We start from the raw sequence: 24,060 nt of genomic DNA on the forward strand, positions 1-24,060 counted from the left end.
GGTACCGATCAAATTAGCGAGATGTGGTTGAGGTTCCTATCTTAGTTCGTCTCGGTGGCTAGTTGTTCGGGTTTCTCGAGATCGGGTTGAATTGGCAGTGGGACAAGCCTTTTGACGGCCCGATCCAAAACGCTCTTTGCCGTCTGAACTGTAGCTGTCCGGATGACACCATCGGCGCCTGGATGAACCTTGATAACTCGGCCCAGAGGCCAATGCATGGAGGGAACGTTGTCCTCTCTGAGGATGACGATTGTGCCTTTTTGGATGCCGTGTCCACCCTTGCTCCACTTATTGCGTTTGGTTAACTCGTTCAAATACTTCTTATGCCAGCGGTTCCAAAAATGCTGTTTAAGCTGTTGGATATGCTGCCATCTGGAGAGTCGGTTCGATGGAATGTCTCTGAAATCTCGATCACGTAAGCACATTAGTGAATCGCCAATGAGAAAATGTCCGGGAGTGAGGACTAGGAGATCATTTGGATCGGTGGAGATAGGAGTTAGCGGGCGGGAATTGAGGACTGCTTCTATTTCTATGATAAGAGTATTCAATTGTTCAGAGGTGAGTAACTCGGTGCCGGCTACACGCCTGAGGTGGCGTTTGAATGACTTCACCGCTGCTTCCCATAGCCCACCGAAATGCGGTGAATGAGGGGGAATGAAGCGCCATTCGATTTGTTTGTCGGCTAAAAATGCGGTTACTTTTTCCTTGTGATCGTCCGATTGTAATAAGTCGTGAAGCTCTCGTAATTCGTTGCTTGCTCCTCTGAAGTTGGTGCCGTTATCAGAATGGATGGTGGAGCAATACCCTCGTCGAGCGATAAATCTGCGAAGAGCGGCGATGAAGGCTTCGCTAGTGAGATCGTCAACGAGCTCGATGTGTACCGCTTTAATGGCTAGGCATACGAAAATGGCTACGTATACCTTTATCTGACGACGGTTACGATCTCGTTTTTCCTTGATGTGGAACGGCCCGCAGTAATCGACGCCGACGTTTGTGAATGGGCGAGATTCCGTTACTCGCGCCTCCGGCAGATTACCCATCACGTATTCTACCGGCGGTGGTTGAGCGCGGCAGCAGCGGACGCAGCCTTTGATCGCCCGCCATACTTGACTTCGACCGTCGACGGGCCAGTATCTTTGTCTTACTGCGTATAACGTAGCCTGCGTTCCGGAATGCATGTGGAGCTTGTGCTCGTGTTCTATGATGCGTGCTGTAACGGATGACTTGGGTAATACTATGGGATGTTTCTGGGCGAAGGTCATCGACGAATGACTGAGTCGACCCCCGACTCGCAATATTCCTTCCTTGTCTATGAACGGATTGAGTCGCGTGAGCTTACCCTTTATCGCCGCGTTCCGATCTTTTTGGAGTGTACGAATTTCCTCGGAGAAATGGATGTTTTGCAACAATTTTATCAGTTTATTGTGCGTTATGCGTAACTCGGTAACGGTTAGGGGTGCCGCTCGGTTCCTTTCCTGTCTCCAACGGAGGCAACGAGCTATGATTCGTATCAACTTGGGCCAGGATGAATACCTTTCCAACAAACTGTAATCGGCGGGGTTTGCGGACAGACAAATCGCCCCTTTCTGCTCCGGTACTTCAATTTGCGGTGTTAGAGCCCATGTCGGCCAATAGCCTTCCGACTGGTAGAGCCATGCAGGACCGTGCTGCCAGATGGTTGGGCGCAGGAACTCTTCGGGTGTTTGGCCGCGTGATATTAAGTCCGCGGGATTGTCGTCGGTAGGAACGTGGCGCCAATCGCGGATGCTGGTTTTTGTTTGAATTTCGGAGACTCTGTTAGCGACGAATGTTTTAAGGATGTGAGGTGATGTATTGAGCCAATGGAGGACGATAGTGGAATCGGTCCAATAGATAGTTCGAGTAATTTTTTGTGATAGGGCTTGTTGTACTGTTGACATCAGGGACGTAAGAAGGAGTGCTCCGCTCAGCTCGAGCCGAGGAATGGTCTGGCACTTGAGTGGGGCGACTTTCGATTTTGCGGTTAAAAGTTGGGTTCAAGCACGGCCGTTGATGGTAAGGGTTCGGAGATAAACACAGGCTCCGTAAGCCTTTTCGCTGGCATCGCAGAAACCATGCAGTTCAATTTCCATAGCGGACTCGATTATTGCTTTGCGTGGGAACCTGACGTTGTTTAATAAGGGTAATTGGGCATAGTACCTTTCCCACTCTGTATGTAACTCGATCGGAAGTGATTCATCCCAATCGATTTTCGACGACCATATTCGTTGAAGTAGCATCTTGGCCCGAACAATCACCGGTGCGAGCAGACCGAGCGGATCGTAAATTTTTGCAATCTCCGAGCTGATGATTCGTTTCGTGACTCGCGAGGGCGTGGGTTTGACTTCGACCGAGTAAAGAATAGAATCGTCGAATGAATTCCAAAACACCCCCAGCGTCTTCAAGGTTTGCGAGTCGCCCAAAAAATGTTGATGATTTGTTTCTTCTAAGGAAAGTCCGTGTAACAAGTCATTATCGTTTGACGCCCATTTTCGTATGTTTAAGCCGGCCAGCTGAAGTAACTTGGTGAGTTCTGTTCTGAGCGTGAGGGCTTCGTCCTTCGTTTCAGCTCCGGTGAGAGCGTCGTCGACGTAGAAATCCCGCTGCAGTACCTGTGCTGCACGTGGAAATCGATGTCCTTCGTCCTCTGCCAGTTGCTTGAGGCACCGAATAGCTAGATACGGGGCTGCGGATAAACCGAACGTTACAGTGTTAAGCTCATATGTTTCTGTTTCTCCACTCGCGCTGCGCCATAATATCCTTTGATATTTCCGATCCTCTGGTCGTACGAGGAATTGCCGATACATCTTCTCGATGTCCCCAGTGAGTACGTATTGATGAGCGCGGAATCTAATTAATATACAAAATAGATCTTCCTGTAACTTGGGTCCTGTGTGAAGTGTATCGTTTAAGGAGGTTCCGGTAGTGCTTGGTGCCGATCCGTCGAAAACTACACGGAGTTTGGTGGTTTGACTCGATGCTTTGGTCACGCCATGATGGGGTAAATAGTATCCGTTATCGTCGGAGTGGTTGTCATTGACCTTCGTCATGTGTCCCAATGCCAGGTATTCCTGTATTACCGTTCGATATTCTGATTCGAAGCGTTTGTCGTGCTGGAATCGGCGATTGAGTGAGGCGAGTCGTTTACTCGCCAGCATTTTAGAGGATCCGAGTGACTGAAGCTGATCGTTGAAAGGTAGAGCGACGATGTATCGTCCTTCGCTGGTGCGTCGGGTGTGGATTTGGAAGTGTTCTTCGCATCGTCGATCTGCCTCTGAGATATGTTTAATTGAGGGTCCTTCATCGATTTCCCAAAACCGCGCGAGATCTGCTTGTAAAGTCGTCGTGGATGTGTGAAATATGTTTGTCGCGGTTTGGGAAGTTGGACTCCCCCCGATTACCCATCCGAATCGCGTCTTTTGCAGACGCAGTCCAGGCTCGTCTGGCTGCGTGAGGTGGACTTGTCCCACACACATCGACGCGAGTGTTGAACCTGAGCTTAGTAGTACATCTATCGGAGCTGGTAAATGAAATCGTGGATCGGCCAATTTGAGATTTTTTGGTATCTCAAGTGTCGAACGATCGATGGGTTCGCTGGGAATTGAGGTTGATATGGTTGGAATGATAAGGAACGTTAATGTCCGCGTGTATGTACCGTCAGTGGAAGTGATCGTGGCCGTGATGTGTCGCTTAGAAGTCGTTGTCAAGGTATCTAGAGCTCCGATCGGGACCGAACATTTGTTTTGCCTTATCTTTAGCGATTTTGCTAATTCCTCGGTAATGAAATTCATACTGGATCCGGTGTCGAGCAACGCTCGACAACGGATTGGTTGATGTTTATCATTCAAAATGTTAATCTGCGCTGTGAGGACTAGATCATTGAACCGTAATTCGGATGCTATTGGTCTGATATGTTCGGTCATCAACGGAGTCGTCGATCGTCGGCGTCATTGGTTGTGTGTTCGTTTGTCAATGGGCGGTGGACTTGGAGACGCGGCTGTTCGTGGTGTTTCCGATCTGTGGTCTGTTGTGTGCCTTTTGCAACGAATGGGTGATACGTAGGGTGGCAAAGAAGGTGTTGTGGATCGGCTATTTGATGGGGAAGATTTCGGGCTGGACGTGCTGGAACGAGACCCTGAATGGCGTTTTGTCCTGTGCAGCATTGTATGATGTCGTTCTCCGCATACGCGACATGATCCTGCGAAACAATGCCGCGTTGTGTGCCCTTTCCCGAGGCAGTTGACGCATAGTGATGCTCTTTTGACCTCCCGAATACGTTCGCGAAGGGATTTGGTTTTGAAGGTGTCACATTTCCAAATGGGGTGTGGTCCTTGACAGGTGGGGCATGTTGGATTAACCTGTGTCGCCGTAAGTGCATGCCCTCGTGATGCGCGTTGACGGACCGGAGTAGTTTGTTCCGGTGATTCTCTTGTTTGTCTGACCGTGGTGATCGGTCTGGAGCTTCGTGCTAATCTCTCTAGGAAGTTTAGTAAGTGAATGTACGGAGGCACCTCGTTATTGGGCAGCGTCATTTCCCATTGCTTTTGGATACTCAGTGGTATTTTAGAGAGGATGAGGCTGGTGAGCACAGCACTGGTATCGGGGTAGGAGTCTCCTAATTTGTTCAATGCATATATGTGTTGTTTGAATGTGTGGACTAAGCGCCTTAATTCCGTTGGAGATTCCTTGGTTATCTTTGGATAATCAATTATTGCCATGCAGTGACTGAAAGCTGTGTATCGTGGACATTCGAAACTCTCCTTGAGAACGGCTATAGCCTGACTGTAATTTACATTGCTAAGGGGTAACGCGTTTAAACAATCGGCTGCTTCTCCTTGCAGGGCGGACTGCAGGTAATGGAATTTCTGTATGTCAGTGAGACTAGGATTTTTATCGATTGTGGAGGAAAAGGTGTCATAAAAAGTGTTCCATTTTTCTAAGCTTCCGTCAAAAGTAGGGAGCCGAAGATCTGGTAATTTAATGGATATCGGATTTAAACTTGCGGATGATGCACAGGTTGGAGGGTTTATGGATGTCGACGGCGAAGCTGTTTGCGCGTTCCTCAGAAGATTTTGTAGCCTTGTATCTACCGCGACGTACTGATCCCTTATTTCGAAGCCGCGCACTTGTTCCTCCTCGTCCAATACTTCTAATTCGAGTTGGATCGCTTCGAATTGACTCGCAACTTCGGTCAGTTGTTTCTCGTAATTCGTTAATAAGGAGTTTTGCTGACTCCCGGATTGCTCGTACTCATCCAGTCGGGTCGATAAGTATGTGAATCGGCCGCCACAATAGCCTCGTCTCCGACGCAGGGAGATGAGTTGGTCTTCGCTCGTCATCGTTGCCGAGGATAGGAGATGGTCGAAATAAGGAACGAGCTTACCTTACTGTCGTGCGGCGTGAGGTCGCGTGTATGTTTGGTGAGGAACGCCTTGTTCCTTCCCGACGGCCACTCGTTCGGTTGTATTGTTAAGTTGTGAAATTCGTTGCGTTGATGACTGTCCAGCTGCGGCGGAAGGCTGCGTGGTTGCGTTCCCTTGCCAATGGGATGTGCTTCTTCGAAGGTGACGCGCCTGACGTCACTGGTTTCGCTGTAGTGGTTGCTCCCGCTCCCGCTGCTGGTTTTGATAAAGTCACGTGGCACTGTGTGGTCACTGGTAAGTGCACTCTTCACTGGCACGTGATCCGGCTCGAAGGACCAAAATGTTACGACCGTTCGCGGAAAGACGTGATCGCGAGATAGCACGTCAACGAGAGTTGTAAATTCTCGCTACGATTATGTTAATCGACGCCGCGAAATAGTCGTTCCCCTGTTTCGTTTAGGACAACAGAGGTGGTTTAATGAATATAGCACTGTGTTAACACTAATAAATTAACGTTTATTTCAACAACTTATTAATTAGAAGGATATAAATGGAACAACAAAAGAAATGTAACTACGTAATGCGCGATATAAGATATGTATTGACAGTTTGGCTTCTCGAAACGTTCTGCCCGCCTTTCGATTTTTTCCGTTTTTTCTGGAAGGCGACCCCCACTACGTTCGGATCACGCCACATTCTTTTACGCCGGATAAAATAACGGCCACGAATCGAAGTTTCTGGAGGTCGCCCTGCTTAATAAACTATGCGCTTGCCACTACAATGTTTGTTTGTCGGGCAGCCGCGACGATCCGCCCGCGACATTGTAGTGCCGCGACCGACGGTTAAGAATATGATCTATGGCAAGCCGCATGGCGTAACAATTACGCTAGAATATTTTTCATTATCGCAATATATTAATTACTTATATCAAAGGAATTGTAGATTATAGTATTATATATTATTATATGATAGTATTATTATTATATGTATATTATTACTATATAATATTATATAGTATCATAAGCTAATAGTGTTATATATTAAAATGTCCTCATTTTTGTGAGCACTTTTTACGTTCTAACAGGAAAAAAACGTTCAGTCACGTGCGACTGCTATGCACGTGAGCATAGCACACCTGTACATATTTTCCACAACTCTCGCACGCAGCTGATCTAGTCGCAACAGCGCGAATGGAAATTGTGCCATATTCGACAATGGATGTACATTCATATATTTTATTATAAAAATATACACGTTACTATAGAATTTCTATGTATTATATTTCAGTTCATTTAAATTATACAAAAATATCATTACCTCAGTACTTCATATGAAACCGTTAATTACGTAAGTTATGATTTTCAGACCTTTTATTAACTGAACATATAAATAATACGATATTACATCATTAAATGAAACTAGTACCTAGCCCTTTGCGGACGAGTGTCGGCAAATAGCCGCGCGAATCTGTTCACAGTTGCGGACGCTTATTATGAAATGGCTGGCGTACATCTATTTTTCTCAGCGATAATCTTATGCGTATTTACGCATGGGTATAGTAAACTAAACAGTACTATGTTTTTGATGAAAAAAAATTAGAGATCTGTAGAACCTTTACCTATCATATCTTCTGTTTAACGTAAACTTGCGATGATGATCGAGTTAGAACGAATTTCAGTCTTTCAATGGTATTCTCAGACGAATTAGCAAGCTTTTTACATATTTTATATATTTTTTATAATACCTTATATACGATGTCTAAAAAGTCCGGAAAGGACATGTTCGATAGTGATAGTAGTAGTGACGAATATTATTTTGAACCTGACAAGATAGAAGACGATAACAGTGCTTCAAACAGTGGAAGCGAACTCCGTTCAACAAGGAATCGGCTCAGACCTTTGAATATTTCCAGCGATAGTGATAGTGATTATGAACTAAATATCGATGAAAATAATACAACCCTCGACAATAAATAACGCAAACGTTCAACGTGTATATTTTCTCAACTATGCGAGCTAGTACGTTTCGTCCGCAGCGATGCTGCAGTCACGTAAAAAAAAATTGTTTTTTATTTATTAAAATTTACAATCTTCAGTAATTTTTTCTGGCGTGGCGCAATGACATGGCTAATTATTTATAATAAGTTAATACTTATTATAGATAAGTATAATTTATAAGTAAGTATTATAAATAAATAAATATTACTTAATTTAGATAACTAATTGAATCCAGCGTTTAGGTATAGTGGGTAGTGTCTCTTCAGCCTGCGGATCTGGTCCGACGTATCAAATAGTCCAGTAATTAGGGGGTTTCGATGTTTGTTGATTCTTTTGCTATATCTGTCGCTATATTTTGCTATTTCCTCTTTGACTGTTGGTATCTTGAGGTCGCGATGTATTAGTTCGTTGGTGACATACCAGGGTGCATTCATAATGGATCTTAGCGTTTTCGATTGGAAGCGTTGAAGTATTTCAATGTTGGAATTACTTGCTGTTCCCCATAGTTGGATTCCATAGGTCCAGACAGGTTTTATTACGGTCTTATAGAGGGTAATTTTATTCTGTGTGTTTAGTTTGGAGCGTCGGCCCGTGAGCCAATAGAATTTTTTTAGTTTGTCCTTTAATTGCTTCGTTTTGTCTGTGATGTGGTTTTTCCAGGTTAGTCTCCTGTCCAGGGTCATGCCCAGGTATCTGACTGTGTCCTCGCTAGGAATTGTTGTATTGTTGATGGTGACCTGGGGGCAGGTTTGTTTTCGGAGCATGAATGTTACATGTGAACGTAAAAATGACAGGAAAATAATAATAAAAAAATGTGGGGTTCTTGAACCAGAGTTCGAGGTACCTTTATTCTATAATAAGATTACAAGTGTGCGATTAGACCGTTACCGAAAGACTGAAGCCTCGATCAGGAACCAGCCCTTCTAGATGTTCGTTTATCTTATGCCTACGTGCCGAATTTATATTCCTTTGTTTTGGGAGTCGGTGTCGTGTGCAAGGCGGTTCAGGTTTCCTGAGTCGGTTGGAGAGATTTGTTGACTTTACACTGCATTTGGCTCTTTTATTTATCTTATGAAATCCTTTTTACACGTTCTAAAGTACCTTATTTTTTTCATGCAACTTTTATTATACAGATTCTAAAAATGCCATTCCATGAGAACACTTTTTAAAGAAATCCCTAGAGATAAACGATATTTTTTTAATCGAAACATATAAATTCGAACAGAACTCTTTTAAAACCCAGAGAGAATTCCTTTTCTCAATCCCTCTTTCAGTTATATAAATGTTTACAATAGGATAAACTCAGGAGAGACACCACTGGCGTAAAGGCGCCTCACTCGTAATATCTTTTGATCGGAGAAAGAGAACTGTACATATTACGTTTTGTCATAACCTTATTTCTGTGCTTGAGAAAAATACTGCCTTATATACACAGGGTGAAATAAAGAAAGGTTGACTTCAGGTTACATAGTACTTGCTAAATGATGAAAAAATGTCTTAATAAACATGGGTCGAGAAATTAATAGTTCCAAAGTTATGAACAATATTTTGTTTTGACTTTAGCGGGTAAATTTCTCGCCTCGGAAGCTATCGCATCATATGGAAACGATGGATTTTCTGTCTTAATATAAAATGCTAGTGAAATAGTACACGTCTAGGAAGTTTTGGAAGAGTATACAATTCTCTGATATGAGGGCGCCAAGCGTGTGTGGAAATGGAAGGAGGACGTGTAGAAAACCTTCTGCAACCAGGAAAAAAGAAATGACAATAGAAGGTAGTCCATTGTTTCCATATTCCATTTCTGATAATTTCCAAAGCGAGAAATTCACTCGCTTCAACTGAAACGAAAAACTATTTATAATTTTGGAGTTAATATTTTTTTGACTTATGTTAGTAAGGACATATTTTCATCACTTGGCAAGTACTATCTAACCTAAAAGTTATAAACCCTTCTTCCGTATCACTCCGTGCTTTTCCGTAGTGCTTTTTCGTTAGTGTATTAAATTTTTAAAGTTTGCAACTTTTTAGAAATTTGTAAATATATGAATATAGTTAAAGCAATATATTTGGTTGGATGATTACAGTTTCATAGTTGTATAGATAAAGAGTAAATAAATTTTGTCTGTAATATCTTCAATAGTTGGGGAGATTGCAGTTTTTGAAAAAATTATAAATACATAAACATGGGAATGTATTTGATCGGACGATTAAAGGGTCTATACAGGGTATTTAGCTACGGATTTTCCACAATTTAAAAAGTGATTCTTGACACCGAAATAAGACGGAAATGAAGAATAAAATTGCATTTTCGGCTTCGTTTTTTAGTTATTGACAATTAAAAGTCGGCCAAAGTATCCCGCCACGCGAGCAAACCTCCTTACGAACATAAGGAGGACAGCTAAAACAGCGGGGCGCACAGCGATCCTCAATTCGAACGACACATGGGTGACAGCTTACCTCGTACAAGTCGTAGAGAAAAAAACCATGGTATTCAGAGACGTAAAGTACCCCGAGCGATGTTTTGCAGAACAAATGGTAGATTGAAGATTAAATCTGCTTATTCGTGGAAATCCATAATAGCATATGGAAAACCGCCCTATGAAATTTCCGAGTAGAGAGGATTAATGTTTCCTCTAATCCTTTATCTCTGCGAGTGTCCACAGCAAAATCACACAGGTACCGCAATTGTCCCGACCGCGAGTGTCCACCTGTTTCCAAAACAGTCAAATTGGTTAAGTGCTTTTGCACCGCGTTGATAGAATGCGGTGGTGCACATTTTCTTCAATACGATGCAGTATTCTATCTCCCAGATCCGGATCGTCGTGCTGAACTCGTCTGCCAAATTTCGCAGGTTTTAACGCACCGGTATCCCGTAATCGTTGGTCTATTTTGCAAAATATCTTTGCGCTGGGTATAGTCCTATTGGGATATTTTTTGACGTATAAACTTTGCTCTTTTGTGCTATTGCCATCCGCCGCATCGTAGTAAAGGCGCTTGTCCGAAAGTTCTCCAAATGTATTGTGGCGGCACTCGATAGTAAACTTTCCAACAGTTTCTGCCCCGTGGCACACGATACAAAGACCCTATTCCTGCTGACAAGATGATTGCCAGATGTCGATACATTCGTACCGAATATTTCCAGCTAGCCTAAGGACCCGCTATAAATCTTAGGATTTATTTTAGCTAAGGTACTCCAAAGAGACAAACAGTCTTTGTTTATCAGTCTCTAAGTCTACCTACTACGGGGTTAGGTTGAAAGAAATCTGCTTTCTCTCAAGGGCAGCTAGCATCCTTTCCAACGACCAACACGAATTAGCCAATAAACATTGACGTACATTTCCCTCACTTTTCGAACCAAAGCTTTTCTCAACGAATCCGATGATCTCGCATCCTTAGACACACCCCATCACAGTTTTCCCTTGCAGCACCATCGTGACGGAAAGTCAGTCTATTACACGGAGTCGACACACAACGGTCATTGCAATTGCACGGTCCGAGTCAATTATCAATCTAGGGTTTCGACATCTCGCGCAATCATCGTTCGCACTCGTAGTGCATATCGAATCATAGCTATCCGAGCTCGAACTTGTAACCGCACACCGCGAACCGAATTTAATAACCGTGAATCTTGCGCCAAGTGTACTCATTGAACGTTACGGTTAATAAATATTTATTGTTGAATACATCTGAGTATTCTTTCTGCACCTATCACGACATCCCACCTCAAATTGGTGACCCCGACGTGATTTTCAGTGAAAGAGGTGACCTGATAGTGCTTGTGAGACGTTAAACACCGTGAATTTAAGACAGCTCGAAATGACTAATACCGCCAATTCCAAACGTACGACAATCGGCGGGGACAACGTAGATTCAATAAATGCACTTCTGCGCGTGCCACCGTTCTGGCCTGACGATGTTGACTTGTGGTTCACGATGCTGGAAATGCAGTTCGAAGCTACCCGGATCAGGGGCGATCAGGAAAAATACCAGGCCGTTATCGCGCATCTCGACAAGTCGTACGCGAGATTAATCCGAGACGTATTCGACGCCTCACCGTCGATCGGGCGTTACGAGTACGTCAAAAAGGAGCTCATCAAGAGATTGGGAGAGTTGGACGCCAAGAGACTCCGACAGGTAATCAAAAAGGAACAAATAGAGGACAGGAAGCCCTCTCAGTTTTACCGGGACCTAAGAAGCCTAGCCACCAACTCGTTAGCAGACGATGTCATCCTCACCGTCTGGGAAGGTCGACTTCCGTCGCGCGTACAGAGCATCCTAGCCTCTGTACAGAGCAAAGACCCGGAAACCCGCATCCAAATCGCCGATAGCATCTACGAAGCAACCCCGGAACCAGGACAGATCGTCGCGGCCAGCGCAGTCCGACTACCTACGATAACCCATCCACCTGGTCAGAACAGCGGAATAGGCGACGCTGTGGCAGCCGCCCTCAACACGATCAACGAGCGGTTAGCGCGAATGGATGCCCAAATAAGCGAGGTTCGAGCGCAAGTAACCGAGCTAAGAATCAATGAACACCGTCGGGCACGATCACAATCACGCTCGCGTACACAATTCCGCCGCCGTTCGTGCCCTCGCGATCCGCCGCGGCAAGACGGACTGTGTTACTACCACGCACAGTACCGAGAACGCGCGAGAAAGTGTACATTCCCTTGCTCTTGGAATTCGGGAAACGGGATCAGCCGTCCGTAAAAGCGGCAAACGACGACGGTTTGGCATCTCGCCGCATATTCGTAACGGACAAGAACTCGCGAATCTCCTATCTTATCGACACCGGCGCCGATATTTGCGTATACCCGCGCAACAAGTTATACGGACCCGTGAACAGAAGCGAGTACGAGCTGTTCGCGGCCAGAAAACGCGCAAGAAAACGACAACGAACTAAGCGACATCGTCAACTCCAACACAACCGCGTTGCAGTTAAAGAAAATACGCTTTCCTGATCACGACGCAGAAATATATTGCGACGTATCAGACGACATTATAAGACCGTACGTACCGAAATCCTTGCTACGCGATGTATTTAATTCGCTCCACGGACTTTCCCATCCAGGGATACGTGCCACGCAAAAGCTGGTGACGTCGCGTTTCATTTGGCCGTCCATAAATAAAGATTGCTGGAATTGGGCACGACAATGTATCCCGTGTCAACGATGCAAGGTCACCAGGCACGTATCCTCACCCGTCGGAACGTTCGAAACTTTAGCAGGTCGGTTCGAGCACATTCACATAGACATTATCGTGATGCAATATTCACAAAGCTACCGATATTGTCTAACGTGCATCGACTGTTTTTCGAGTTGACCTGAAGCCATTCCCATCATCGATATGGAAGCGACAACCGTTGCCTCGGCAACTTATTGTAATAAATATATAGTAATATAAAGTATACTTATTGTAATAAATATAGCTAGAATATAAATACTGCTGCGCTGCATACAATACTCGCTACGCACACTGCACACACAATACACCCAAGTAATACTCTAACTTAATATTTTAGTTCTTTGAAGATTTCCTCGTCGACCATCGGAATTATTCTGTTCTTCCAAAACTATTCTAGCCTCTTGCTTCAAAATGTCTAAAACATGGCAATGTAGGGTTGGAGAGTTTGTTCCGAAAGAAAATTTATGTTACAAGGGTATGGTATTGAAGAAACAAGCAGGCTGTGCACCAGATATGTTTAAAAAGAAAGCCCAAAACTATTTTGCACAAACTTCGAACTTTGTATAGCTGGATATTTATTAGAGATGGTTATTAAAAAATGGACTTTTTGGTTACCAGATGGATTTCGGAAATATCTCAATTCTTCAAACCTTATTGTCTTCACTTTTTGTGACCGAAGCATGCTTTAAGCGTGGAAAGAAAAAGATTAGAAGAATGCTTTAAGAAAACTCTAACATGGAAAAAAGAAGCACAATTATCGCATTTATCATTTATTTTGAAGCGAACGCTTTGACTATAGTCGTAGAATAATATAAAATATTGATTTGACATTTTGTAGGAATCGTTGAAAGACAGGCTATAACTTTTTCGGTAAATATTCACTTTTCATCACAAAATGTATATAGAGGCAATGAAACTGTATGGAAATACCACTGTGTGGTTTCATCACTGTCTATTTCTTACACCACTATATTTAGAGGCAAATAATATTTAATTTCAAAGGGTTGCCTAATTAACTTTGATCGCTGTGTGTTATATGAGCGACTCTGTCAAATAATATTATTTATATCTTGAACTGCATTTTTACATTCGCATTTTGAGTCGTTGACAAAATTTATAAGAAAACGTGATATGCTTAGGTTATTAATTTTTAGTAATAAACATACGAGAAAGTCTTTTACGTATACGCCACCACGTTTACGTGATCACACGCCATTGATTTATCACTACGACACTTGCGAAACTAATATTGGACTTTATTAAGTCTCTGTTGATAGAAGTAAATCCTTTCCTTAATCGTAGTGCTGCAGTGTTTCGTCTTAGAAATATAACGGAACTTCCAATATACACAGATTTACTATCGGAATATTCCATTATACAAACGTTCTATCAAGCAAAGGAAATATACTTTCCTTCTGTGTTTTGCTATTGTTCCGTCTGAAGGAACAAAAAACACGAAGAATTTCGTAGGCAATTTTACGACACACGCTTTCGAAGACACGAGGTAATTTTTGAGTCAAGACGTTAGCACTTAAAGCACTTTGTAACAATGCTTGTAATTTTCCATCGCCACAGTGTTCCCAACAACCGAACGTGTCATAAATGCGGTTATTTCCGAAAGGTCGTTAGCGAATTGTAATGGCCCGATCCGTAGAGGGCCTTTCGCAGGAATTTCCGCGACACTTACCTAATTGTTTCAAATTGAAGCCTCACGTTCGTCCAGGTATCGATTATCCGCTTCCCGCCGTGAGCTTCCCGCCGTGAGCTTCCCGCCAAGAGCTGTCCACGCTTCGGACGCATAGACATCGGCTGTATGTATGGCATTTAACGAGTATGCCGATTGGACCTTTCTCGTGTTAGGTAATCAATCGATCAACATACATGTTTTTTGAACTTCACTCGGACCTTGTCGAACTATCGGTCGAATCGAGCAACACAAGATCGCTCGGGTTTCTGAGCCGTCCGCATTTCTCATTTTTTGAAGAAAATTTAGAATCGCTTCGATAATCAACTTATTAACATCGTTTTATCATTCGGAGAAGATCAAATACATTATTCAGCAACGCTTATATTATATTTGAGTATCATCAACAAAAGCAATTGATTCGTACTTCTGTTTCTTTGTTACGATGCTCGAGTCAAGAGTTTTTCCAGAGCGATATCGTCTTCAATCGGACACATCGCACGATCTTCGTAGATAATCCATCGCTTCGGGGCTAATCCACTTCTTTCAATCTGTTGGCAAATATTAATTTGGCAGATAACAGGTGTAATGTATCGAGCAAACGACATAAACACGCACACATACTATAATTATCAAGATAAATACAAATGTATCTATGTAGTATATAGTAAGTACATAGATTATAGTACACCCTTCGGTGAAACTGTAAAAAAGGCACGACCTCGTTAATTTGGATATCGACGATCGTTGGATATAATGTAGAAATTAACATTTTGAACAACTTCTTCCTGGATATGGAACTGTCTGACGACCATAGTTTTCCAAATATTTGCAACGAACTAACTACGTAACTACGATATGCGTTAGTTTGGTTACCGGCAACTTTGCAGTTGTCTTATCTTTTGTCTGTGGTACATATAAACGAAACTCGGGCGAAATTGGGTAAAGCTCCGCACATAACTGCATACACAAGATTATATTTAGGAAATATCTGTTATAATCCAATTAAAAATGAATATCATCAATGCATTGGGTTTCACAATTATTCTTTTCGTAAAATAATACCAATTATTCATCCGCCTATTATTTTCGTAATTAACCTCATAGGCACGATGCGCCACTGTAGTGGCTTTTGCGGATATCATCTTATACTACGACGCGCCACTATAATGGCTCACTCTACTGACTCATTCGCTCACCGTTTGAATTAAATGATCTCTTTCATTTGCCTTGGTTCAGACTCTTTTTGCCCTCACAACATATTATAACAGTGTTAACAATATACAGTGTTAACAATAGTGCTTTAAAATATGTCATACTCAATTGCATTATTAATTATTAAAGTTAATTATTGAAGTTAAAAAGTATATGCATCATATCTTTAAGAAAAATTATAATTTAATTATCAAAAACTTCATTCCAATGTGTTTGCGTAGAGAACAGGAATGCAGTGCTATATCGTTTACGCGCAATTCGCGTCAAACTCTGCCATACAGAGAAACAGCCCCGTGCAAAATTCAGCCGTTTCTAAGAGATTAATTTATTAGAAAACAAGGGTAGTAGCATAGTTTTTGCTTCTATATTAGGTTAAGTAAAAAGTTCTGAGCGTTTTTCGCTAGATGTCTTTAGTGAGCCATATCTCACGATGTGCACATCGCATCGAGTCATAGTATACACCGATTTCAAGGTGATATTACGCATCAAAAAGGTTCTTTGTCAGTTTTGTGTTCGGTGAAGCCAGTTGTGTGTTACAGCGTTCGAAAATGGAGATAAAAAAAGAGAAAATTCGATACATTCTTCAGTACCACTACGACCAAGGTGAAAAGGCGGAGCAGGCGGCCAAAAAAATTTGTGCTGTTTATGGACCCAGTACAGTATCGAATGCAACAGCAAAGCGGTGGTTCCAACGATTCCGTTCTGGTAATATGGACGTCGAAGATGAGGCACGCTCTGGTAGGCCAATCGTCGAAAATGTGGATAAAATCATGGAAATCGTCGAGTCGGACCGGCATGTGAGCACTTATTCCATTGCCCAGGAACTGAAGATTAGCCAGAAAACCGTTTGGAACCATTTGCATAAGGCTGGTCTCAAGAAGAAGCTCGACGTATGGGTGCCACATGAATTGACGCAAAAGAACCTTTTGGACCGAATTGATGCCTGCGATTCTTTGTTGAGACGTAACGAAATCGACCCATTTTTGAAGCGGATGGTGACTGGCGATGAAAAATGGGTCACATACGAGAACAACAGCCGAAAAAGATCGTGGTCCAATCGCGGTGGGCCGGCCCAAACGATCGCCAAGCGTGGATTAACGGCCAAGAAGGTTTTATTGTGTGTTTGGTGGGATTGGAAGGGAATCATCCATTATGAGCTGCTCCCATCGGGGCAAACACTTAATTCGGACCTCTATTGTCAACAACTGACCAGACTGAAGCAGGCGATCGACCAGAAGCGGCCAGAATTGGCCAATAGGAAAGGTGTTGTGTTCCATCAAGACAACGCCAGGCCGCACACATCTTTAACGACGCGTCAGAAGCTCCGAGAGCTTGGCTGGGAGGTTCTATCGCATCCGCCGTACAGTCCAGACCTGGCACCAAGCGATTATCACCTTTTTAAGTTTTTGCAAAATTTTCTTGATGGTACAAAACTGGCCTCAAGAGAGGCTTGTGAAAATGAGCTGGTCAAGTTTTTTACCAATAGGGACGAGGACTTCTTCAACCGCGGAATTATGAAATTGCCTTCAAAATGGACAAAAGTAATCGAACAAAACGGCGCATATTTAATCTAAATCGAATAATCTTGACTATGTTAATTTCATCGTCGAAATAAAGCGAAAAAGCGCTCAGAACTTTTTACTTCACCTAATATTTCTTCCTACAATCTGATTCCTAAGTTAAATCGCTCCAAATTCTTTCGTAACATATTCGTAAACTAATAATGGTATCTGTGATGAAAGCCGGAAGCAAAAGAAAAACAATTGAGTTTCACATATTTTATGAAAATAAGTCATTTTTGGAACTTGTACAAAAATAAGGGTAATATGGTCGGCTGACGAAAATCATAAAAAATCCTTTTTTGGTAACATTTTGAGGTCGAAAGTAAACAAATAAAGCAAATTCTTTTGTTTATACACAAAAATGACACACATTCTTTTTTTTCGCATGTTGTGCACTCACTATGAGCTCGCTGTAAGGCAAACTGACGTCGCCTTACGACCTTCTTTCCATTTCCTTCTCTCAGGTTGTAAAACCATAATTTTCTTTGATCTCGGATAAATATTTCTCCGAGGCATGTCTATACGATTATAACATAAAAACTGAAGTAACGTTGATATAACGACAATATGGCTTCCGATAGCCATATTGTCCTCTGTTATGGCTAGAGGCAATATATCAACATGCGTAGTCTCAAACACTTTAACTGTATTTTTGAAAATATGAAAAATTAGGTGATCGCACTTGTGCATATCGATTCTACATACCTTTTATCAAATATATTCCACGCACAGCACTAAGACGCGCTTAATTTGTAGGAAATATTTTACTAAATGTACAGATCCAACTCAACCTCTCTGATTCTTGTGATTTTTTAATATCTGCTCAAGGGCATTATTTCAAATAAATTTTTTTCAGACATACGACCGGTCTCGCGTAGTTTCTGACATATTTACAAAAAGCTACAATGTATTTTTGCCTATAGTTGCGCATCTGTGAAAACGCATGTATCAGTATTGTTTGCCAATCGCTGGCTGCTCATCTTTTGTTTATAAACAAGGGTCAGACAAGCAAGGCTTAAAGGCGCCGTACACAACGTGCGAGACTGTAAGAAATGTGTGTTATAATTCAATTAAAAGTGGATATCGTCGATATATTGGCCTTGGGTTTGGGCGAGACCCTTCAGACCCGATCGTCGTGATGCGGCCGGTCATAAAGGCAATAAACAACAACACAGTTTGTTATCACTTTACGAATACATTGTCGGCCGAATTTAAGGAAGCTAACTCAAGTCTAAACACAATACATTGATGATATTCGCTCTCAGTTGAATTATAATTTGTAACAGACGTTTCTTGCAGCCTCGCATTGTGTACGGGGCCTTTAAGTTCGCCCGATTCTCGTTTGTAAACAGAAAATAAGCAGCCGGCAGCCTGATGCACACTCTGGCACAGTTGCACAACTATAGGCAGAATTCATTTTAGTGGTATCGACAGTTTTATCTATATGTTGGGTTAAGATTGGAATTTTGGGCGCGTAATAACTCTTCACGTGGATTAGCCATCGTTTCACAAAGCCGAGATTATATTTACACGTATATACAAGACTATCACAAAGCTTAACAAATAATAAGTCTAATGAATAATGAGTTTGATGAACAATGAAGTTAGTGAATAATAAATTGTACGAATAATTAAGTTTAACAGATAATAAGTCTAATGAATAATAAGTTTAACGAATAGCAAGTTTAATGAATAATATGATTTACGAATAATAAGTTTAATGAACACTATTAACAATGTTTTTGGGTTCAAACGAATCCACAGTCAACAGGATAACTCTTTACTAAGCGTAAACTAATCTTAGGCGCGAAATACGATTGTTGAAAATGCTCGATGTGTTACTTTCCAAGGCAATCGCACGAATACCAGCCTCGTGGAGATTTTTCTCGCTGTACGATTGCATTTTATTTTCTATATTCGTTTGGAAGCATCGAGAAGGTTCCAAACGCCGTTGCTAGGCAGTTTCTGCCTGGAGTTTGATTATTAATACAATGTATGTCCCATTGTATCGGTACCTCCGAGGCAACCTCACACGTGGCTAGGCCCGCTCCTGAGGCCGCATGCCGCCACAACCACATTTCTCGGAAAACCCATACAACCACTCCAGACCTCCGTTAGGCAAAACGCCCATCCCGTGACCATGGCTACGTTCGGCGACCAATTGTCACCTCGAACCCAATCTCGCTATCACAAATCTTGAACAAATTCGAAGATGGTATCCCACTGGGGGTAGCCATCCACATTACTATATCACTAAGCTATAATATTTTACCAAATGTCCTACTGGACAAATTGTAAAATGTAAATAAATAAATTAAAAAAAAAAAAAATCTTGAACAATTACAGCTATGATAAAATCTAAGCAGAGTACTAGAGGATGTTCCCAAAATTTCCAAGGAAAGGCTTCGGCTTTCCTTTCATCTCCGACATATATTTATCGATAGTTTGTTGAATGTACAGGAAAAAGATATTCCAGAATGTTGATCTTTACGACATATTTAAAAATCATCAAGATCGAAAAAGACATATGTTTTCTATAGTTTCGCTCACCCTTCTTTTGTTTTTTCATCCAGATACAATTGCGTACATTTGGATACGCGCATACAGATATTGTTCATCTTTGCATGAATTCGTGTTTTTTAAGTATTTGTCCGTAATATCAGCAATATGAAATAATAAAATTACTTAGATACTTAGATGACTGACCGCTTGGCTTCTCTTTTATTTTTTTCATTTCTTTTATCTTTCTTAATAATCTATGGTCATATACATCGAATCAGAAATATATCTTTAGTACTACATGATAATTATCATTAATTATATCATTTTCTCATACATCACGCTTCTTGATATACAGAAACCTTATGATAATACACTTAATGAAATTTTGTTTAAATTTAGTGAAATTTGATATTGTTTAAATCTTCATTAAACAGTCAGATATAAACATTGTAGAAAGTTATCTTTACTATTTTTTCCGCAATTACGAACAATTTCAATTTTCTCAAAATTTCTTTCACGTCATCCAATAAACTAATCTTCCTATCTTCTAAAAAAAAAAAAAAAAAAAAAGAAAACTGAAGCCATTTGGTTCAATTTTAAAAAAGTTGTTCTCAAAGGGTGTTTGAATACTTTCGTGAGCTACTATATCTCTTTCTACTATCACTAGTATGTCGGAGATGAAAGAACACCGGAGCCTTTGGAATTTTGGATAATCCCGTAACATTGTAATCTAGAGTCTACTATAGCTGTAATTAAACAATTGTAGTTATTCAATCCGATTGTAATTGTTCGCGAGTTGTGATAATGAGCTTGGGCTCGAGGCGACAGCCAGTCGCCGAACGTAGCCGCGGTCACGGGATGAACGCTTTGTCTAACAAAGGTATGGAGTAATTCTATAGCTCTCCTTAAAACAAATATTCGTGGCGACACGCGACAGTAAACATTCCAACGGTTTCTGTCCCGTGGCTCGCCACACGCAGACCCTATTCTTCGAGCAAGATGATTGCCAGATGTCGATGCGTCTCCGGAGTACATGTTCAGCTAGCCTGAGGCCCGTCATAAATCTTAAAATTTAGTTGACTAAAGTCCTTCAAACAAACAGTCTTTGTCCCAGCTACGGGAAGATAGGAGAGACCTATTTTTCAACGAACGGCGTCTCCCACTAGCAACCTTCCCTCGAGGGCGGCTAGCATCTTTTTCTAACCACCAATTAGCAGCGACGCCAAATTCCCTCACCTTCTGAACGAAGGGTATCCTCGACGAATCCGATGATCTCGTGTCCTCAGACACACCCCATCATAGTTTTCCTCTGCAGCATCATCGCGACGGAGAGTCATTCTCTCGTGAGGTCGTACTAGCGAGTTACTTAGAGTCTGTACGCTCGGTGGATATTCCACGTTTTCGCAGAGTCCGACTTAGATTTTTGTGAGCACGTACATCTATCATCCCGTTGACCGCGGATTCGTTATTGAACCTAAGACCAACATCACTAGTATCGCGAGTGTCTAACCGCCGCGGTTGATTGTCGAGTCCGTAGCATCCATACTCGTATCAACCGACCGTACCTTCGTTATAACACGACGATGGCCGATTCCAATGAAGATTCATCAAACGCCCACAACCTTATTCCTGACCCTTCTCCGACAAGTATATCTAATTTTGGAAGATTTTCCCTTCTATTTGTCATGCATGAGTTTTAGAAATAAGTTTGCAAGTGAGATTCGACATTTTCAAGACTTTACCGAGTTTTCTGACTCATTAATAATTTTCTTAATAATGTTTAGAGAAGTTTTCAAGTTTATGAAGAAAAGTTTTGGAATGGTGGATGATCTTGTGTATACATTCTATTCGAATATGCTTGGAAAATTTTTACGTAACTATGATCACAAAAATATTCAGACACTTGTAGAAACTTTTTATGCACAGGATATAAAGAGGATCGTAACGCGATTCTACACCTTTGAAAGTTATTCCACTCCTCTTAACCCATAGGATATCTTTGTCGTAAATGTAGTAGGTGTGTTCGTGCGTGCGTGCGTGCCTGATGAATTGCGAGTGAAATGATCGCGAAACGTGCGTCTGGAACGAGTAATAAAGAGTGTAACTGGAAATATCAAATACTACGTTTATTACTGCAATCCATCTACAAAGCGCAAGCGAATATGGAGCGGTCGGTAAAAGGTAGAAATTAACGTATTTCAGAAAAATAATTACAACATAATAAATGTATGGAAAAATACGTGCATAAACGTGTGCTAATAAGAAAACAAATAGTAGTAATAGTAGTAATATAGAAGAAGAGAGAAATAATAAGAAGAAAAAAGTAAATAAAAAGGGTAGAAAAGGAAGAGAAAATAAATAAATAAATACTGCTGCCGGAAAAGGCAAAGGAAAGCTGAAATAAGGCACACCTAGTCCGAAAATAGAAAACATAGAAAGCATAGTGACCATTAAGGAATAAGAGGGTGTAGTCGTCACAGAAGTAGCCGTGGATGTTATAAATAAACCTGAAACACTCCTCTAAGGAGGAAATATAGCAGAAAGCTGAGGAAAATTTGAAATAGATTTTGACTTATTCAGGATAGTGAGAGAGAGGCGAACAAAAGCCATAACGACACAGGCAGCAACATTGCTCTACCTAATAGAGCGTGAGCAAATGGAAGTATTTGAAATCTTTAACCTAGAAGGGGGCGACAAAGAAGAACCTGAGAAAATAAAAGCTTTCTAGGACTACGTTGAGTTCCAAAGGAACCAGGCGTATGAGAGATTTCTCTTTAATAGCGAAGAAAGAGAAAAAGGGCAGTCACTGCAACATTATGTGACTCAACCAAAGAAAATAGAGATAACTATAATTATGGCATGCTAATAAACTCGATGATAAGAGACAATATAATTTATCACGCGGCAGACAGTATTAAAATGTCAGGGTCTAAAACTGGGAACCTTAATTAAGTACACTGAAATGTAAAAAAAAGGAGGTAACTCGCAGAAGATATACGCAACACAAAAAAATCACTACACAAAAGAGAGATGTAATAAAAGAAGAAAAGAGGAAGAAATCAGTTACGGAGGAGGAAGCTTTAGGGAGCAACGAATAAGCAGCAGGTTAGAGACACGAGTTCGTGACAGAACAGGTGCAATGGGATACATGGCTGCGGCAGTGTCCAGTATACGGGGAAAAAGTGAAAAATGTGGAAAATACAATCATCCGGCGCAGGCATGCAGAACAAGCGTGACAACAGTAAAGATAAACAATAGAATATAAACAATATGATAAACGATAGAAGTCAGGCGGGCAGTGACAGCGGAAGTAACTTTACCATAAGCAGTTTAAACATAAATAATGTAAAATAGAAGACTGATTAGAAGAAATACAAACAAAAGACAGGCAGATTACATTAGATAGATACCAAAGAAATAAGTACACATTAGAATTTACAGTAACAAAAGAGAAAGTAGAACACTTGTTAGGATTAGAAACATACAAACAGCTAGATATACTAAATGCAGTGCATAACATAAAGAAAAGAAACAGTGATATAGAGCCATTTATTTAAAAAAACACGTTTTCGTAGACATAGGAGCATTTCCACGGACTTATGACATAGTTTTAACGCAAGGGAGGGTGCGTATCTCAAAACTACAAACAAAGGTATCAAAAGTTACAACAGATAAACTTCAACAGCATTTAGAACAGCTAGAAAATGAGAAAGTACTACGCGCATACGACAATGGAAGTAGCAAGGTAAACAATTTAATTATTAGGGAAAAATCAGATGGAAGTCTGAAAATTTGACAAGAGATTTTAAGAATCTAAATGAAGAAATACATCGTCCATATTATGATATAACCACAACAGAAGCAGTAGATGAAAAGTTAACTAGGAAAAGCTATTGTGCTATACCTGGTATCAAAAATGGGTTTTGACAAATTAAGTTATCAGAAAAGAGCCAAAAAGTCAAATGTGTGCTTTTTCAACGCCAATGGGTTGCTACAGATTCAATAGACTTCTATTTTACTTTCTATTTCAAGAAAAAAATGAAGAAACACATTTGGTCCCATACTTGGTATCGTAATATATTTTGATGATGTACTGATGGTAGACACAGCTGTAGAAGACCATGACAAAAGTTTGCAACAGGCAATTGAAACAGCGCAAAGGAGTAATATAAAATTCGATAAAACAAAAGTCCAATATAGAAAAGATGTAGTAGCTTATGTAGGTTATATATCTTCAAAGAAGAGTATAACCATCGCTAAGGATAAAATACAGGCGACAAAAGCGCCTAAGATCGCAGATAATAAAAAAGAATTGCAAAGTATATTAGTCGCAGTTAATTATCTAAGACAGTGCATCAGACAGAGTTTAATATTATAAAAGAGGAAATAAGTAAATGTCCCCTATTGCAAACATCTAATGACGAGAAACAAATTACAATACTGAGAGATGCATCATTCGCAGGATTAGAGTGTTGCTTGTTACAGAAAAATAAATAGCATTCGCATCTAAAAGGCTGACAGAGATAGAGAAAAAC

General features: G+C 41.2%; 3 protein-coding genes across 3 annotated transcripts; 1 reads left to right on the forward strand and 2 right to left on the reverse strand.

Annotated features, from left to right (window-relative positions):
• Nucleotides 1-611: 611 nt before the first annotated feature.
• LOC117214524 lies at nucleotides 612-1,919 on the reverse strand (the record flags this gene model as incomplete). The annotated part of the gene is made up of 1 exon (XM_033460687.1): nucleotides 612-1,919. A coding segment is annotated over exon 1 (1,308 nt), but the record flags the coding sequence as incomplete, so codon positions are not given.
• Nucleotides 1,920-3,965: 2,046 nt separating this feature from the next.
• LOC117214558 lies at nucleotides 3,966-7,161 on the reverse strand. The gene is made up of 3 exons (XM_033460748.1): nucleotides 7,126-7,161; nucleotides 5,402-5,707; nucleotides 3,966-4,865 (listed from the first exon to the last, which is right to left on the reverse strand). The coding sequence occupies exons 1-3, from the start codon at nucleotides 7,159-7,161 to the stop codon at nucleotides 3,966-3,968; spliced, it is 1,242 nt and encodes a 413-aa protein (XP_033316639.1).
• Nucleotides 7,162-11,194: 4,033 nt separating this feature from the next.
• LOC117214559 lies at nucleotides 11,195-23,452 on the forward strand. The gene is made up of 2 exons (XM_033460749.1): nucleotides 11,195-11,887; nucleotides 23,291-23,452. The coding sequence occupies exons 1-2, from the start codon at nucleotides 11,195-11,197 to the stop codon at nucleotides 23,450-23,452; spliced, it is 855 nt and encodes a 284-aa protein (XP_033316640.1).
• Nucleotides 23,453-24,060: the final 608 nt, after the last annotated feature.

The sequence above is a fragment of the Bombus bifarius genome, unplaced genomic scaffold, assembly GCF_011952205.1.
Source record: "Bombus bifarius isolate JDL3187 unplaced genomic scaffold, Bbif_JDL3187 scf7180000009201, whole genome shotgun sequence".
Taxonomy (NCBI): domain Eukaryota; kingdom Metazoa; phylum Arthropoda; class Insecta; order Hymenoptera; family Apidae; genus Bombus; species Bombus bifarius.